We start from the raw sequence: 19649 nt of genomic DNA on the forward strand, positions 1-19649 counted from the left end.
ATATCCACAAAATATAGAACTTTACAAATGGCCAGTCCTCTATGATGGGTAAACTACTAATGCAGTTATGGCATATTGGGCTTCCACATAGACGTTTATTTTAAGAAAGCGTTCTATTACTTTAAAAAGTCTAAAAACTATTTGTCTAAAGGATGACAGAGCTATTACAAATACATTTGAGTTTTCAGAAAAGTAGTACTATTTCAAAATGCTTTAGTTGACTTGCATAAATAACACCAGAAATGATCAAATATTCCATGGCCTACAAAGACCTAAAATAACAAAAAACCCAAAAATATTTATATATATGTTAATTGCATTAATATGTAAATATATTTTGTGTTAATATATAAACACAATAATTTATTAATATGTTAATTAATATATTACTGACCTGGTTTTTACATTAATATATTAGTTAGTATTAAGTAATATAATTAACGTATTGCTGACTTCTGGACTTTGTAGACCCACACACAGGTTCCAAAGACTTACATCTGAGTTTAAGGTGTTACCTCTGGCCTTGAGAACTCTCTCAATCATACTATTTTGGAACCTCAGGCACATGACTAAGGTATAACTTGTATAAAAAGGACTGGTTGTCTTTAGCACTTGAAGATTAACACAGCCAGAATAACACATGCATTGCCCACAGTCCTCCTTGCACCGATGATACACTATCAGACTTTTCACAGCTATGAGTTCTGTTGGTAGGACCCTATTTCTGATTTTGGCTCCACCTCTGCGTAATGGGGTTCTTAAACATAAATTTTTTCCCCACTAAAACTGTTGCATATCACCACCCTGCTTTGAACTAAAGGTCAAATATTTCCTAATTCCTTCCTACTCTAACATAAACTACACCAAACACAAATGTGAACAGATTCTTTTCCAACTATAATGGCTTTAAGAAATAGAGTAAGTGCTGGGAAGATAAGAAATCTCTTCGAGTTAAAATAAATTATTAAATACAGAGAGTACATACAATAATGTGGACTCTTAAACATAAATCAACTCTTCAATGGCTCTCATTCTCTAACTGGGGTCTCCAAACTTTTTGACCATGCACCATGTATTAGTTTTTGAAAGCCGCCATAACATAGTACCACAAACTGGATGGCTTAAACAATAGAAAATCATCTCACAGTTTTGGAGGTTAGAATCCATGATTCTGCAGCACGAATGGTTCCTTCTGATGGCAGTGAGGGAAAGATCTGTTTCATGCTTCTCCCATAGCTTCTGAGGGTACACTGGCCATCTTGGACTTCCTTGGCTTGTAGAAGCATCAACCCAATGTCTGCGTTCATCTTCATGTGGCGTGCTCTATTTTATAAGGACACCAGTTATATTGGATTAGGGGCCCACACTCCTCTGGTGTGATCTCATTTTAACTGATTACATCTGCAATGACCCTATTTCCAAATAAAGTCATATTCTGAGATACTAGGGGTTAGGACTTCAACATGAATTGTGGGGGGACACAATTCAACCCATAACATACCATAATACATGCATATTTACTTATTCATAAATTATTTACATCCACTACTGCATTAGGAATTACATGCATTATAACCCCTGTTTAATTGGAAAATTTAAAAAGATAAGGCAAAGGTAGAAATATAAGTGGTAATATTTTCTTTCTGAACCCTGACAGATTGCCTCACACACTCTCTGGGTTACATACATCTCACCAACTTCAAGGATAAAATCAAGCTCTTTGGCTTACCACACCCAACCCTCTGCCCTCTGCTTACTTTACCTGCCTTGTCTCCTGTCACCCCCAGGGGACATATCTGGCATACCAACCAGTCTGAACTATTTGCAGTTTCCCACATGTGCGAGGCTCATTCTCGGTTCAACGACTCTGCACATGCTCTTTCCTATTTCTGGAATGCCCTCATTCTCTTTGCTTCCTGGAAATACACAGTGAACTCCCAATCATTTTCTAAAACTCAGCTCAAATGTCATCTCCTTTGGGAAGCTTTCACTGAGTGCTCTAGGCAGCATGAAGCACTTTCTCGGTGCATGTAGTAGTACCTCGTTCCTGTCTCTATCATGGCAAATCTCTGTTCACATATACATGTTAGGCTGAACTGGTGTTTGACCATTTTGACCTAAAAAAACAAAGCAATTTCATGTGTTTCAACTTAACATTTCACTAGACAGTAAGTCTACTGAGAGCAGGAATTGTGTTTTATCCATTTTTGTATTTCCAGTGACTAAAACGGAGTTTGGCACAATATAAGTGCTTAATATATGCTTCTTGAAATTAAGGAAAGTCTTACTTTTAACACCACTAACAGTCCACTTTCAGATATTCCTTTTCAAGAATAGGATAAGTATTGACTTGATCCCTCCTGTAAGAATAACCATTGATTTAAGTTTCATTGGCTTTAGTTTAACAGTATTTTATTTTATTTCATTTTTTAAAATATTTTATTTATTTATTTGTCAGAGAGCATGAGAGAGGCAGGCAGAGGGAGAAGCAGGCTCCCAGCTGAGCAGGGAGCCTGATAGGGGACTTGATCCCAGGACCCTGGGATCATGACCTTAGCCGAAGGCAGATGCTTAACCGACTGAGCCACCCAGGCGTCCCTAGTTTAACAGTATTTTAAACCATTCTTCTCTCCTTTGGCATCTATATGTGTGGCAAATATCTCTTCAAAATAGACATTTAATTTTTAAAAATAGAGAAAAAGAAAGAAGCTACCTAAATATTGTTTTACAACCAACACCAAAGTATTTAATGATTCTACTTTCAAAGTACTTTTATGCTTTCAAATAAAAAAAGTAAATAGTCATAAATATGAATATAAATAAGACAGCTAAATGAAGACATTAGTTGTGTAAAGTGAATATGACATTTTAAATTCCAATGATTTTTTAGTAAGAGCAAAAATAAATCTAATTTCAGAATTTCAAATTTTCCTATTATTATTTGGTTTGCAGAAAGCTGTGAGGGGTGCCTGGGTGGTTCAGTTGGTTAAGCATCCGACTCTTGGTTTCAGCTTAGGTCATGATCTTGGGGTCGTAAGATCAGCACTGCACTGGGCTCAGTGCTGGGCACGGAGTCGGCTTGGGATTCTCTCACTCCCTCTCCCTCTGCCCTTCCCCGCCCCTCTCTCTAAAATGAATAATAATAATAAAAAAAGCTGTGATAACTGGAATAGTGTTTAAGTATCACACAGATAGTCAAAAGGCAAACGAGTCTTATATGGCAAGCAGAACTATTCAGCTAAAGTCAGGAAGCAGTACCTGGTGAAACCATGAGCAATTAGCAGGAAGTGAAACACAGTTATGTGAACATTTTTCACTCTTCCTCATTAAAGCCCTTAAGTTAAGTTAGTAAGATGTGTTCACTGACTCTTCAGCATGCCAAGGCAGTCGCAAGCAACACCTTTCACAATCTGGCTTTAGCCCATTTGAGAAACTCCTCTCCTTTTATGATAGTTCATGTCCTTTATACTTGAACTACAATGAACTTACAGAGAATATCACATCGAACACATGGTTCTTTATCTTTTTCCAAATGCTCTTTCCTCAGCCTCAAAAGTCCTTCTCCATCTTCTTTGCCTACTAATCTTTAATCGGCTTGAATATTATCTTCTCCAGGATGCTTTTCCCTGTTTCTCCAGCTAGAGCTGTTGATCTGCCTTTTCTGTCTTCAATGTACATAGTTCATGCTACCACTTCATTATTTTAACCACAGTGCTTGAATTTATCTATTATGTCTTTTTTAAAAATTTATTTTAGAGACACAGAGAGAGAGCGAGAAAGCATGCACAAGTGGTGGGAGGAGCAGGGAAAGGAGGGAGAGAAGGGAGAGGGACAAGCAAACTCTGCACTGAGCACAGAGCCCCATGTGGGGCTTGATCTCATGACCCTGAGATCATGACCTGAGCCGAAATGAAGAGTCTGACACTTAACTGACTGAGCCACCCAGGCACCCCTGTTATGTCTATCTTCTTAATTATATCGTCATGCTGTGCTGGGTACATACAGATACTCAATACTGTTTGTTGTATGAATAAATGAGTAACAAATGAAACAATAGTCTTGAATAACGAAGCACCAACGAAAGGCTTATTGGAAACGTATTTTGTGACTAGAAAGTAACGTCTGCTCGATGAGGACAGGGACCATGTCTGCTTTGTCTACTGCTATATTCCCAGAACTTAGTCTACTGCCTGGGACCATGCTTAATAAGTATTTGCTAACTTGGGGTGCCTGGCGACTCAGTCTGGGGGTTGTGAGTTCGAGCCCCATGTGGGGTATAAAGATTACTTAAATAAAAACTTTAAAAAAATAAGCATTTGCTAACTGGACACAATGTACATGGAAAATAAGAAAAAGCAGACTAGCTAATAATTACTTGAAAATAAACTAAAAAAGGGAATCCATAAAATGTAGTAAGAGAAGCACCTCTAACATAAGTGGTAGTATACCAAGGAATAAAGAGACTGTAGAAAATAATAACATCACTGGTTAGCAAAAAAATTTAAAAAAATTACTAAACATATCATCAAAAACATGAGAGATTATTCTGGGGGGCAGAAGAGGCAATGTGAATTGATATAAATAGGATTTATATTTTTAATTATTTATAGAGTGAAAACAGACATTATTAGTATGCCAATAGAAATAAAATAATGATGTCCTTTACATCTTCAAACAAATCTATTATCATTTGCTGCTAATATATTTATTTGTCTTTTTCTGTTTAATGCCTCTACCTAGAGTATCAGAAGTAGTATTGAATCTCAACTAAGTTATTTATTCATTTATAAGCATAACACATTATGACCATATACCTGTTGTTTATCCTGGTGCTGCTTTACTTTGGGCTTATTTTCCTATGATAATCACTGAAGCACTTCCCTTGGTATTTAGCACTTGTGTGACTCTAATACCTGTGCCTCTGTACTGAGAGTTCACTGTGAACAAGTTGAAGAGACTGAACGTCCATACTCCTCACACTTCTGACCTAGATCAAGGTGATGAGCAAGGGACACTGCTGGTATTTGTGAAGCCAGGTGGCAAGATTAAGCCTTCAAGGCAAACTCCACCCAAGTTAAAATAACTTTACAAAAAGAGAGTTTCTCCTCTTTGGGACTCAGACTTATGCATCTATGTTGGCAAGGCTGGATATGGCAAACTTTGATCCCAGGTTTTGGGCCTTGGTATTCAAGGTTTCTAGGGACTAGATTTGTACCTTCCTTTTTCTGTCCTCTTTCCCTAATAGATGTAAAACTCCCAGTGACAATAGTATAGAATTTGAATTTTTCATGCATTAAAATTAAATATGGAGGGGCACCTGGGTGGCTCAGTTGGTTAAGCGACTGCCTTCGGCTCAGGTCATGATCCCGGAGTCCTGGGATAGAGTCCCACATCGGGCTCCAAGCTCAGCGGGGAGTCTGCTTCTCCCTCTGACCCTCTCCCCTCTCATGCTGTTTCTCTCTCTCTCTCTCTCTCAAATAAATAAATAAATAAATAAAATCTTAAAAAAAAAATTAAATATGGGGAAAAGACCAGGATTACAATCCTAAGAATAGGAATTACAGGGGCACCTGGCTGGCTCAGTTGGTGAAGCTTGCGACTCGTGGTCTCACGGTTGGGAGTTTGAGCCCCATGTTGGGTGTGGCAATTACTTAAAAATAAAATCTTAAAAAAAAAAAAAATAGGAATTATAATGTAAGCAGATTTAATCACAGCTTGAGTTAGATTTAAAAGTTAAAAAGTGGTTATTTATTTGATGGTTCTTTAACTGTTTAAAGTTACATCTATTTTTCAATCAAAGATAGAGAAGTACTAATTCATCTGAGGGGAATCAAGAGCCAGCACTTGAATCTAAGGCAAGATACATGTTATTTCATGGCCCTGTAAATAAATTATACAGAAAAGCTTTTCAAAGTAAAATCTGTGAAACTAAAATGATGAAATGATAACTTCGTGACAGTCATAGCTTTGAAATTTCCTGGCTCTAGGTACAGTATTTGCACAAAACTCTTTTCTTCTAACTGTGGGTCATCCCCCCCTCCCCTTGGAATCTGTTAGACCTGCTTCAGGATGTTCAGCTTACCCAGACTTTCTCTGGGCAACTGAATTATAAAGTGTCTCTGGAAGCTGAGGCCACTGTTTCTATAGGTCTGTTGGTCTTCCCTACTCTCTCCCATTCTCACTCCTTCCCCTAGAAATAATCCTGGCCTATTTTTTTTAGGAGATAAAAGCACCAGTGCCCTAAGGAACACTGCATCTTTTTTGAATGCCTATTTTCTGAATATAGCAATTTAATTAACTGAAACTTCTAAAAAGGCCTGGTCAATGTTTGAATTTAAAATTTTGATGCTTTAGATTTCTGCTTCCCCTTGCAAGATAGGACATATTAGAAAGAAAACTGGTTTAGAGTCAGAATGAATGTGTAATTCCAGTTCAGTTTTGAAAAGGGCCCTGGAAAACTTTTCAGAGCATGGGATGAGGTGAAATGTCCACAAACATGAGGCTTATATGAAGCACTCAGTAAGTGTTACACTTCTAGCCACAGTGATGATCTGGCTGAAACTATGAAGGAGAGAACAGTTATTCTGGAGGCGAAGTGTTCCTGTTCAAGAAGAAAGGAAAGGATATGTGGTAAAGAAAATTCACAAATTGGGTACGGGTTCGTTTTTCAATCCAGACATTCTATGAGCTTGTCATTTTTCTTTACACCTCTTTGCCACACCTAGGTTTCATGATAGTATACTTTACCCTCTACCCACCAGTTATTAGCTAAAATAGCTCCTTCTTCCCAGAGAACTGAGTAGGACAACAAAACATGCTTTTCTTTTTAGAGCTTTACAACATTGAATAAGCCTCCTGTCATACATTTTATAGGCTTCCTATCCCTTTCTAAAGTGATGTGATGTCCTTCCATATAAAAGTTCTGGCAGCAAAATTAACTCCAAAAGAAACATTTATGGATGCTTTCTGTTTACTCTATTTGGCTCCTTTTACTCTTTATACCTTCTTCCTGCTTTGTGGTTGCTCCTGGTTCTTCAATGAAGCCTTTAAACTATGGGCCACTCCCTCCCTTACAATTTTCAACTTCACTTTCCCCTACTTTGCTCTCCTTCCGCTGAACTTGAGTACATACTCAAACTGGAAAGAAGGTTGTGTTGAACAAGTGGGTGGCTCATATTTGCTCGAAAACGATATTACTGGTTAAGAGGTGAGAATTCAACTCACCTAAAATGTTAAATAAAAAAAAAAAATATATATATATATATATACAGCTGAAAGCTTTCAATCTTGACCAGTTACTGCCCTTTCTTTTTTCCCCTTACCCAAGCCCAAGTTCCAGGCAGGAGAGAAAGGGAGAAGGGAAAATAGGCTAAGCGCCTCTTCCCACCCCTAAAAGAGCTTCCTGAAAACCTTACCCAAAGACTTCCACCACATCACTGGCATCTCCAAAAGTAAGGGAGATTGGACAGGCTATTTTTTTCTATTTAAGCTAGGCACATTGCAAACTAAATGAAATAAAGGTTCAAGTAGTAAGGAAGAAGAGGGGCAAACATATACTAGCCATCTCTGCCACGGACATGCTGAGCTTGAGGTGTTTTTGACATATATGTGGAAGATGAGTAGTTACGTCACAAACACAGAGGAGCAATCAGGTTTAGAGATGTCCACTGGGGAGCTGTTACTATAAAACCAATTTATTGAAGTTATGGCATTTTGAGATTGGCCAGAAAAAAGAATAATGTGACGGGGGGAAAAAAGGGTCCTTGAATTGAAACTTGAGGGCTTCCACCATTAACAATGCTTGAGGAGAGGAGGAATCTGTAAAATATTGTGAGCAGGAGCTGTATGATAAATCTGAAATGCTTTTGAGACATCCAATGGAACTGATAGTGGCAGTTGAATTTAACAGATAATTCTCTCCCAGTGTCCCCATATCCATCCTTTATTTTTTTAAATTTTTATTTATTTATTTTTAAAATATTTTATTTTTAAGTAATCTCTATACCCAACGTGGGGCTAGAACTTACAACTCTGAGATCAAGAGTCATGTTCTACCGACTAAACCAGCCAGGCGCCCCCATTCTTTATTTTTTTAAAAAATATTTTATATTGGGCGCCTGGGTGGCTCAGTCGTTAAGCGTCTGCCTTCGGCTCAGGTCATGATCCCAGGGTCCTGGGATCGAGTCCCACATCGGGCTCCCTGCTCAGCGGGAAGCCTGCTTCTCCCTCTCCCACTCCCCCGCTTGTGCTCCTGCTCTCGCTATCTCTCTCTCTGTCAAATAAATAAAATCTTTAAAAAATATATATATATATATATTTTTTATATTGGATACCATATGGCTAACTAAATGCTATTTAGGTGCTTTAATTTTTTTCTTGTAATTCTAATAATAATTGAATACCTTTTATTTTTTTAACCACAGTTATTTTAATTATTTCCATATGCAACACTCCTATTTACAACTATAATATATTTCAACCCTGGGATCTCAAATGGTTCTTTTCTACTTCCTATATTTAATGATTATAATCAGGGTGAGGGAAGGGATTTACATAATCATTACAGAGCCCAGTGTTGGTATGCCAGAGAAATTGATGATGAATCTATGGTTCAGTGGGTTCTTGTCATATATGTATACATGGACTTCAAACTTGACAGAAATCTTATTTGCTAATAGAAAGGGCGATAATGTAATGTCATGCAGCTTCGTAAATTTCCTTTTCTGAAGTTAATTCCAATACTTTTTTTAACAGGGTTATGTTTGGACAGATGCAATGTTGATCTAAAAGCTTTTTACTCCAATAGTACAACAGAAGGTTTTCAGATGAATACGGAGACTAGCTTTAGATACTATGTTTTGTTCTACTTTAATAGAGTTCTTTTTGAAATTTATTCAGAGTTGCTTAACTCCAGGTTCTGAAGACAGCTATCAAAGAATCGAACTGACCCTCTTAGTCCTGTCACTACCTCATCTATTACCCAAACAGACCTTTCTTCCTAAAGGACAGGAATTCTTTTTTTTTTTTTTTTTTTTAGATTTATTTATTTGAGAGAGAGAAAGAATGAGAAAGCAAGCAGGAGCGGGGTGAGGGGCAGAGGGAGAAGCAGACTCCCTGCTGAGCAGGGAGCCTGGTGTGGGGCTCAATCCCAGAACTCCAGGATCATGACCTGAGCCGAAGGCAAATGCTTAACCAACTGAGCCACCCAGGCTCCCCTAAAGGACAGGATTTTATCAGTGTTTTTCTTATAGCCTTGACCATCCCTATGGAGGCATAATACCACATAAAATCTCATGCTATAAACTTGGTGTTGTTTTACCTATTCAGATCTGCAGCTGGAGCTATTCTGTACCTTTGGGGGTAAAGCTATAGAATGGCATTCTAGTTGTATGAATTTTCTTTCTTCTTTTTTTTTTTAAATTAAAAAAAATTTTTGCTTTAAATAGGCTCTACACCCAATGTGGGTCTTGAACTCACAACCCTGAGATTAAGGATCTCATGCTCTACGGACTAAGCCAGCCAGGCCCCTAGTTGTACTAATTTTCAATGTATCTATGTAAAAATACACTAAGAAACAGTGACCATGACTGAAACCCACATGCAGTCATAACTTGGTTCGTTAGAAAGCTAAAATTTTGACTTTTTTTTGGTGGATATACCTTTGCTATTCTATCAGTTTCTGGTGAAAACAATTACATTGGCAAATCATAATACAGGCTGAGTCACTGACTGATTTATCGATACTGATATATCCAATAAACATCTGTTGAGTGTTTAATGTATACAAGGCATTTTACTAGATTCAACAGATACATAGGTGAATAAGAGTGAATGAAAAAGTCCTTATGGAGCTTACTATTTACTGAGGGAGACGGACGATAAAAAGTAAAGAAATAATTGTAAAATAATTACAAACAGTGATAGGTGTTCTGAAAGAAAGTACTATGATAGAGAATAATGAAAAGAGAGCCACCTAAGAATGGTCAGAAGGCCTTATGACATCTGCAAGAAAAGAGAGTTGTGGGTGGGCAGGAGGAAGCATTCCAGGTAGGGAAAACAGCTTGGGCAAAGGGTCTCAGACAGGATGGGCATGATCAAGGAACAGAGAGAATGCTAGCGTGGCTGATGCAGCATGAGCAAAGAGGAGTGTGGCATGAGATGCTCAACAATCTTTTCACATGGTCTCAAGGTGGAAATCAAAATCCTACAGCAAGAGTCTGCAAACTATGTCTTGCAGGTCAAATCTAGCCTGCTTCCTAATTTTATGAAGTTTTACTGGGACACAGTTGCACCCATTTCTTTACATGCTGTCTATGGCTGCTTTTCGGCAACAAGCAGTAGTTGCTAGGAAGACCATGTGGTCGGCAAAGCCTAAAATATTTACTACCTGACCCTTTAAAAACAAGTTTGCTGGCCCCTGTACTAGATGTGGACTAAATTAGAACTGACAAAGTGTAGTTGAAAAGGTCAGGCTTTCCTAAAGCACAGAACCACTCTTTACAAGTGATAACTCAAGTCAGAAAGACACATAAAAATGAGCAGGTCAATGTGGTAGAGGCAGGACTTTGAGATGTCCAAGCCAGATGGGTAAAAGAGATGTCTTTAAGGTTCATACAGGGTTTTATAAAGCACAAGGACCTTTATCCAAGGGTGTCCGGAATGTGGACAAAGCCAGAGGATAGTATACCTGTAGAGTGAAAAAGAGTGAAAACGTAGTTCAGCTCAGGAATACTGGAGGGCATCATGTATAGAGAAAGCAGATTCTAAGACGTGCAGAGGGCAGCTTGAAGCACTGCTAACAAACACTTATCATGGATGGAAGTCTGAGTATAAGTTGACCTGTGAACAATGCAGGGGTTAGGGGTGCTGTGCACAGTCAAAGATCTGCATACAACCTTTGACTCCCCCAAAACTTAACTACTAATAGCCTACCATTGACTAGAAGCCTTAACAATAAGTCAATTAACACATTTTTTGTATGTTGTATTATATATTGTATTCTTATAAAAAAGTAAGCTGGAAAAAAGAAACTGTTATGAAGAAAATCATAAGATAGAGAAAATACATTTCGAGTATTGTATTTATTGAAAAAATCCTCATGTAAGTGGACCCACGCAGTTGACACTTGTGCTGTTCAAGGACCACTTTTATTTGCTTAGCATCCATTCCAGCAACTGACAAAGGTAGGATTGTGGATTAACAAACAAACAAAACTCTCAAAAGGTACCTGACCCAAACTAAGCTATTCTTTTCTACATCAGAAGTCAGACTGGGTTACAATGACCCACAGATAAATTCTGTTTGGCTTACACAGCTTCTTAGGAAACTTCACATTAAAAAAAAAATCTACATATTTAGCAGGTAGGTCCACTTCATTTTCATATGGGAACAATCAGCTAGAGCTGAGAAGCAAATGTACCTTGTAGATAAAGCATGTATTCCCAGTTTTCCATAGTCCTCACCACTTCTTATTATATTACATTCATCCTGCCTTATTTTTATTACTTTTTAGCCTTCCAAAACCATTTCACATTCAAGTTTGTAAACCCGGGTCCCCTCTTACCATAAAGATCACAAACCTGCACTTTATATACTTATTTTCAACATACATTTACTGAGCACTGACTATATCCCAGATACTCTGCACACAAACATAAATACTGCATTATCCCTACCATAGAGGAGCTCACAGGCTAGAAGCAGAGACCAGTGTGTTAAATGATCCTACGCAGAATGATGATGGTGCAAAGGCATGATCAATTTTGACTGACAAGTCAGGAGCACCACACAAGGGAGATTTTTGAACTAAATCTTGAAGGGTAAATAGACCTTTAGTATTGTATTCCAGGCAGAGGAAAGAGAATGCACACAGGGACATGGAGTACAACTCTTTTGGCAATTACAATGGTTCAGAATAGATGAAAGAGAGGGAAGCTGTAGGAGAATGAGAAAGATAGGAGTGCTGGGGTTATATATCAAGAATGGCTTATATCTACACTAAAAAGTGTGACTTTTATTCCATATGCAAAAGGGAATTACTGAAGAGACTGAAGCATAATCAGGTTTACATTTTAGAAATACAATTCTGGTAGCAGCATGGAGGACAGTTTAGAAGATGGAAGACTGAAGGCAGAGAGACCAGTCAGTAAGGAAATCATTGACAAAACTCAAGCGGACTTGAGGCCTGAAGGCAAGAAGCAGCAGCAAGAATGAAGAGAAACTGACTAGAGATAGTAACCGATTGAATGTAGAGGAGGAGGGAAAAAAAGAAGTCAAAGAAGATTCCCAGTTTGTAGCTTGAATGATAAGGAATGTAGGAGATGACACATGGGAAGATGGAAATGGGTGGCATGAACTCTGAGGTGCTTGTGGTTACAAAGGTGGTGACGTCCACTTGGCATCTGGATAAGTCAGTAATCAGGTACAAGGTTAAGGCAGGAGGGAACTTGGGAAGTGTCAGCATTTATGAGCTATCAGAAGACACTGTGATGCATAATATCACACAGAAGTGTACAAAGTGAGATCAAGAGCAGTGACATACACCTAAGAACCACCAACACTTAAATGGAAAAGAGGGAGCCAATGCTCAGGAGGCTGGATACGAAGAGCAGGTAGAGGGGTTACCAGCAGCATAGAGATGAAGAGGATTAGAGTGTGAGGAACTGAGATGCTAGCAAATGTTTGGTACCAATTACATACCATAGGCTCTAGGTTAGATAGGATAGTGAAGAAAGTACAAAAAGGATAGATTAGTGCAGGGCTATCAGCTCTACTGAGAAAATTAAAAAGGGACATCTGGTTAAATTTGAATTTTTTTTTTTTTTTTTGTTTAGATTTTAATTTATTTGAGAGGGAGAGTGCACAGCGTGGGGGGAGGGGCGGAGGCACAGAGGGAGAGGGAGAAGCAGGTTCCCTGCTAAGCAGTGAGCCCAATGCTGGGCTTGATCCCAGGACCCCAGGATCATGACTTGAGCTGAAGGCAGATGCTTAACTGACTGAGCCACCCAGGAGCTCCTAAACTTGAATTTCACATAAACAAAGAATATATTTTTTTTAGTATAAATATGTCCCAAATACTGTATGGGGCATACTTAGACTAAAAATTTATTCATTGTTTATCTGAAATTCAAATTTAACTGGGTGTCCTGTATTTTATTTGGCAATCATAATTAGGTGAAAAAGAAAGATCTAGAGTCTGGGAGTTCTCCTGAGGTCAAAGGACAAGGGCATGGTATAGAGGAGTGAGGACCCTGAATATTAAAACATTGTAGTTTAGGATTTCAGAGATGGAAGGGTGATGAAAAGGATCAAGGAAGGTCCACTGGAATTTGTGACTGAAATGGAATGGAAATGCAAGTCCAAGAAGAAACAGAGGCAAGAATATTTGGTGGCTCATTAGCATGGACACTGAGGTCAGTTAAAATGTTGGCTGAAGGGTAGAGGGGATGAACATGAGCAAAGTACGAAAGTCTTTATTAAGTGTGGCAAAATCACCAGCAAGTCAGTGGAGGATGGTACAGTCATAATACAAAAATTTGATAGAAGGGAGGGCTTTTGGCATGATATTGAAAGAGTAATAATAACTTGAAATTCGGTGATGTAGAACTGGGGAAGTGATCCCCAGCTCAGAGAGAAGGAACAACTTTCAAATGTACAGACTGTGTCCTCAGAGTTTCAAACAAGATGGAGAAGCAGGATATATGGTAGTATGTTTTCAATAGAGCTGCTGTTATAGAGAAGGGAATGAAAAGGGATGGGAGAGATTATCAGTGAGCTGACAACAACAACCAAAAGCGAAAGAAATGGGGATAAAGAGAATAGGAACAAACAAGGTAAGAATCTAGTCTTGATGGAGAAGAAAAGGTAGGCTTTTCCAAACAACTGAGACTTGGCTTGAGCTGAGATCCAAAAGACGTGCTTTCTCATAGGCACCTCATGTTCATCAGGTCCAAGGTCAAGGAGCAGCCCAAACTTGTCACACTTCCAATGTTTCCTAGTGCAGTGAATGGTACAACTGTCCATCAAGTCACGCAGGTTAGAAATACAGGAGGTATTCATGGTATCTTACAACACTGTGCTCATTATCCAAACCATCATATAAGCATCAGGTAAAGAGAAAACCATTCCAGGCAGTGGAAACGACATATGCAATATTGTTGTGTTTTTTTTTTAAGATTTTATTTATTTATTTGACAGAGAGATAGGAGAGCACAAGTAGGCAGAGCAGCAGGCAGAGGGAGAGGGAGAAGCAGGCTTCCTGCTGAGCAGGGAGTCTGATACAGGGCTCGATCCCAGGAGCCTGGGATCATGACCTGAGCCGAAGGCAGATGCTTAACCAACTGAGCCACCCAGGCGCCCCAACATATGCAATATTCTTATGTTGAAAGATAGCATGGTGCAATCTAGAAACTAAAGAGCTTTCACCTTGATACAGAAGAAGAAGGGACTAGTTCATGATGGGTCACATTAAGGGTTTGTTCTTTATCCTAAAAGCAACAGAAGCCATTGGCAGGTCTGAAGCAAGGAAAGTGATATGATCAAATTTAGGTTTTAAAAATAGCATTCTGGATAGAATGGAGAACAGATCTGAGAAAACAAGAATATAAAGAGATGACAAAAAAGACCAGTATAGTCATCCTGGTGAGAAGGGATAGTACTTTGAATAGGGTGCCAACAATGGGCATGGAGAAAAGTGGATGGTTTTAGTGGTAGCAGAGATGAAGCCAACAGGAATTGGTGATAGTGGTGGGAATTCTCTCCTACTTCAGTGTTATGAGGATTGATCTAGCTGAAAGGGGATGGCTGATTACACAGGAGAGAAAACAGATAATTGAGCACTGATAACAGATAACTGAATTGCCCTTAGACCTGGAAGGATCCTCTTCCTATTGCAAAGAGCAAGAAGTCCAGGAGATCAAGGGGCCATGTCTGCCTAGATCAGAGGGCAGACAGAGCTGCTGATTACACATCAGTATTTGCAAGAAGGGATGCAGACATAAGCTTGCACATGTTAGGTGCACACATGCATGGTCCCTTGTGGTGTGGTGGGTGAAGAAGCTGGGAATGGGAAGAGAACAGGATCTGGCTGAGAACACTAGAAGTCTGAGAATTATAAATTTAAACCTGGCCTTCCAGATTATTATTTCAGTCAAGGTGGTAGAGTAGAATACATTTTTTATTTTTATCTTTTTTTAAGATTTATTTTTTTAAGTAGTCTCTACACCCAATGTGGGACTCAAACTCACAACCTTGAGATCAAGAGTCACATGCTCCACTGACTGAGCCAGCCAGGTGTCCCAGAATACATTTTTTATAATAGTTTGTTATCTTGATTTATAACTTAAATATTTAGACACATAGTATGTGAGCCTCCAAGCCATACTCCTGCCCAGGCTATGCAAATTTAGGGTTAGGACAGATAAGCGTGTATAACAGTATAAAGGACTATAGTGCAAGCAGAAACAAATTCATGAGAGTGAGAGTACACTTTAGCTGGGCCAAGTCGGATTTTCCAGACTTCTATGTGGGTGATGAGAAAATAAATGGTGCAAGTTTCCAGGTACTATATTAACGTATATGAGATACATTTATGTATCTGGAGGGTCAACAATTAAGAGGCTATTTTAATTGTAATGGTTTCAGTGTGATTTTGAAAAGATTCTTGAATATGGCAGAAGTTAAGAGCATCTAAGAGACTTTAGTGATCATGTAATTGAATTTATTCAAATAAAACAGAGGTTCTGACAGATGAAACACTGTGACTGAGGTTACAAAGCTAGTTACTACCCAGTGATTTCCAGCCCCATCCTCTGTCCACTCTTCCAACAATACTACTTTTCATGAAGACATATGCTGACAGTCAATTCCAACCACAAAGTTTTCACTTTCTTTCATCGTTTAAGGTATTAAAGGAAGTAAATACTTTCATTACTTTAAAAATCTGAGGCACCTAAAAAAAAGTCCATTATTAAATTTTGACTCCAAAGTATTCTAAACAAACAAAAAAGGGAAAACAAAATAAAAAATTCCAACTTCGTGAGGTCACAAGAATTGGCAATCCTGGAAAGTTACTTCTGTTTTCTAAAAAGTTACAGGTAACATAGGGCTCCTTTTAGGATTTAGAATATTCTCCGACTGCTCGTTTCCTGATTTGACTACTTTTATTTTTACATCTATTCCTTTGACTTGTTAATCTTATGTGAGACCTGAGTTGAATTAAAATCTTGCTCCTCGCTTTGGTTGCAACCGTGTTACTGTAACCCATCTCCCCCAATTCCTTATTTTCTAAGCTAGAAATCAAAATACACATTTATAAAGCACTGAATACTCAGGGTGCTAACCGCATTTTACACCTAAAAAAATCCTTGCTTTTCAAACATCAATAAATATCGCTAACGGATTTTTCTTAGCAAGCCTCAGTTATAATAATTGCAAAAAAATTAAGATCTTTAAGAGTGTATCACTAAAGTTTAAAAGAAAAATTATCCAGGGAGTCTTACCTTCAAGCTCGGAAGTAATCCGAAAGTTCTGGCTTTGCACGAAGTTACCTCCCTTAAAGCATTAGAGTTGACGATCTTAGCAACAGTAACAGATCTTGTCAGGATACCAAGTGATTTTTAGTCCCTCCCATCCAACGACTGCTGCCTAACAGAAGGAAGGACTGAATTCCGCACAAAATTTTCTTCTCTGAGCTAAGCATCAGCGAAATTCGGCTTTCTGAGCGCGAAGAGACGGGGAGGGACCAAAAGGACCCCAGGGGATAAAAGGAAGAGAAAGTGACACATGACAAAGTTGAAGCAGAGACGAGCGCGCCTGGGCGGGGGCAGAGTTGAGGGTCCGGAGTTGGAGATTCATTCCGGACACTCACGCGGCACCAGGGTTCACGCTGGCGACAAGTGGAAGACCCTCCCCTCACAGTTCGCTCCACCACTAGCCGCGCCCCGCGGAGCTTTGACCTCCAAAACTGGTCCGCTTGGCGATACCGCCTCTTCGGCTCCAGATTGACGCCTTTGGTTGGTTCCCAGAGGGATCCTTCAGCATGGCTCGTCCAATAGAGGGCTCTGCCGATGGCCCGGCCGCTCCACTCCTCCCCCGCCCCTCCCCCGCCCCTCGCTGAGGGCCCGCCCCTGCCCCGCGCCCGGGAGCGGAGGAGAGTAAATACAACAGGAGCGCAAAATGGCGGAACCGCCGAGCCCAGTGCACGGCGCTGCCGCCGCCGCCGCCGCCGTCTCGGAGAAAGAACCGTTTGGCAAATTGCAGCCCGCCTTCCGGGACCCACCGGGTCCTCTGTCGGCCAAGAAGGTCCGGACTGAGGAGAGGAAGGCGCCGCGGAGACTGAACGGAGAGGGGGGCAACGGCGGGAACAGCAGGCAGCTGCAGCCGCTGGCGGCACCTTCGCCTCAGAGCTATGGCAGCCCCGCGTCTTGGAGCTTTCCCGGTCTGTCTGCTGCCCCGTCCCCGTCCTCTGCTCGGAGCAGTTTCTCTTTTTCCGCTGGCTCCGCGGTCCCTTCCTCAGCCTCCGCTTCCTCGTCTCAGCCGGTGCCGCGCAAACTGCTGGTCCCTCCTACGCTGCTGCACGCTCAGCCTCACCATCTCTTGCTGCCCGCCGCCGCCTCCTCGGCCAACGCCAAGCCGCGCCGACCTAAGGAGAAGCGAGAGAAGGAAAGGAGGAGGCACGGCCTCGGCGGGGCAGGCGAGGCCGGCGGGGCCGCCCGGGAGGAAAACGGGGAGGTGAAGCCGCTGCCGCGAGGTGGGTGCCGACGCTGGGAGGGGGAGGGGAGGGCGCCGCGGGTCCCCGCCACCTCTTCGCGCCCGCGGGGCCCGGGCAGGGGGAGCGCGGGGGCCGCGGGCGCCAGCCTGGAGGGGGCGGGAGGCGTCCCGTTCTCAGCAGGCGACTTTGCAGTCCCCTTGGGGACAGGAAATGGAGCCTGTAATTTCGGTTGCAGCGAGGGGAATGGCCGAAACTCTTATTTTTTATATTGTTTCTATCTCCCAGTTAATGCGCTGCAAGATTTGTAGAATTCGGTCTAGAGTACCCGCCTAGGTGTGCTGGGCTACGGAGGGAGATGGGAGGGAAGGGGATCGCGAAGGGTTTGGTCTTGTAAAAGGTGCTTGATTCATTATTAGACCGTTTAGACGTGATCACAGAATTCGTTATTTGTGACACAGACTCCAACGCCAGAAAATCCTGTCAAAAAAAGGGGTGTGGAGAGCATTGGCGTCAGCTGGAAGCTACCAGAGGCCTGAGCTTTTCATCCCTATTAGGGAAATGAGGTAGTGTGCAGGGCCCGAAGTGTGCTGTTTCATAAGGTATCCTCCCTGCACCCTCCGCACCGCTCAGTATTCTCAGGTGTTTTGAGTGGTCCTATTTGGAATACCACCACCCTTCAGAAAGAATTTTCAGCCATATTCTTTTTTCCTGCAGCAAATGATAAAATCAGGAGCGTTGACGTGTTTTTTGCCAGATCAAGTGACTGCAAAATGTTTTAGCATCAGAAAATGGCAAATTCATAAGGGTCCTTTTCAGACAGGGCTAGGCAATTTTCTTTTAAAATGTAGGCTAGCCGTATGATTTTCAGAAAGTATTTATTTGAAATAGATGGACCTGCTTATTTATTGATACACAGTTGATCTGACGGTGGTACAACACGGAGAGTGGTTGAAAATTAGCTATTTATGTGATCAAAAGCCTAAAGCACATAGTGACCTTTATTATAAATATACATTGAGAATGTATTGTGAAAGTGTTTTTGAGGAAAAATGACATGTCAAGCAGTTTTAGTATTGCTGATCTAATTGTAGCTTAAATCATGAATAATTCTCTATATGTTTGAATTAGAATGGCTGTTTTCACAATTTTTTTAAAATGCTGCACAGGAGTATGTAGTAGCAGGGTTACTTCTTCCCTGCTGTTCTGCCTCTAGAAAAGCTTGGACAACTAAGCATAGCCATCAGGTACTCTGGCACAGGGGAAAGTTCTCTCAGTTTTGGAGAGTGTTGCTTCTAGGAAAGTGGTTTTGAGGATGGAACTTATACTACTTTTAGTCTGGAATTTTAGGTGCTTAGTATTTTAAAGCTATTTCGTTTTAATGCTTACCTTTAAAAGTAAAAAGTGCTTGAAAGTCTGTGCGCTTGCAGCTTGGTATTAGTCTCATTTGGGATGTGTAAACAGTGTATTCTTCTGAGTTCTTTGAATGAGGAAGTGAGTGTGGGGTATAACATTGTCAGGGTATTGGAATGGCTGAAAATAAATAAGCATTCTTTCCCAAGTCTAACTTAAAATATGGAGCATAAAAATGGCTCTTAATGTGAAATGGCTGTTAAAGAGAAATTTGTCCAGTTTTTTAAATTACATTTAGAATTCTTCTTTCGAAGGCTACAGATTATTTTATGAAGCCTTAATATGAGGAATGATAGCTTCTACATTAGGATGTGGGGAACATGTTTTTCCATGACCTCTATAGGGTTTTTTTCTTCGTAGTGACTAAATATGAACACCATTGTAAGATTTTCATTTTTTTTGAGAGAAATGCTGCTATTTTACTGAAGAAAATCTAAAAATCAAAGGATTTTTTTCAGTGTCTTAATGGTTAATGGTGAAAATCTTAAGAAGTATTACCCTTCTAAAGTTCAGTTTTAACTAAATTGAA

General features: G+C 40.3%; 1 protein-coding gene and 1 long non-coding RNA gene across 4 annotated transcripts in view; one reads left to right on the forward strand and one right to left on the reverse strand.

The window, feature by feature from the left end:
* The window catches only part of LOC118528457 (uncharacterized), a 134710-nt gene extending 117638 nt beyond the window's left edge, over positions 1 to 17072 (reverse strand). For all 3 annotated transcript variants that reach the window (XR_013443103.1, XR_013443102.1, XR_013443104.1), the window contains exons 1-2: positions 16500 to 17072; positions 1146 to 1323 (exon numbers count right to left, since the gene is read on the reverse strand). This is a non-coding gene — a long non-coding RNA (uncharacterized LOC118528457). The remainder of the gene's footprint in view (positions 1 to 1145; positions 1324 to 16499) is intronic.
* Positions 17073 to 17136: 64 nt separating this feature from the next.
* RSBN1L (round spermatid basic protein 1 like) overlaps positions 17137 to 19649 on the forward strand; it is a 69288-nt gene continuing 66775 nt past the window's right edge. The window contains exon 1 of the mRNA XM_036100317.2: positions 17137 to 17749. Coding sequence (XP_035956210.2) covers positions 17176 to 17749 — 574 coding nt within the window. The 5' untranslated portion in view covers positions 17137 to 17175. The remainder of the gene's footprint in view (positions 17750 to 19649) is intronic.

This window comes from Halichoerus grypus, chromosome 12 (assembly GCF_964656455.1).
Source record: "Halichoerus grypus chromosome 12, mHalGry1.hap1.1, whole genome shotgun sequence".
NCBI lineage: Eukaryota > Metazoa > Chordata > Mammalia > Carnivora > Phocidae > Halichoerus > Halichoerus grypus.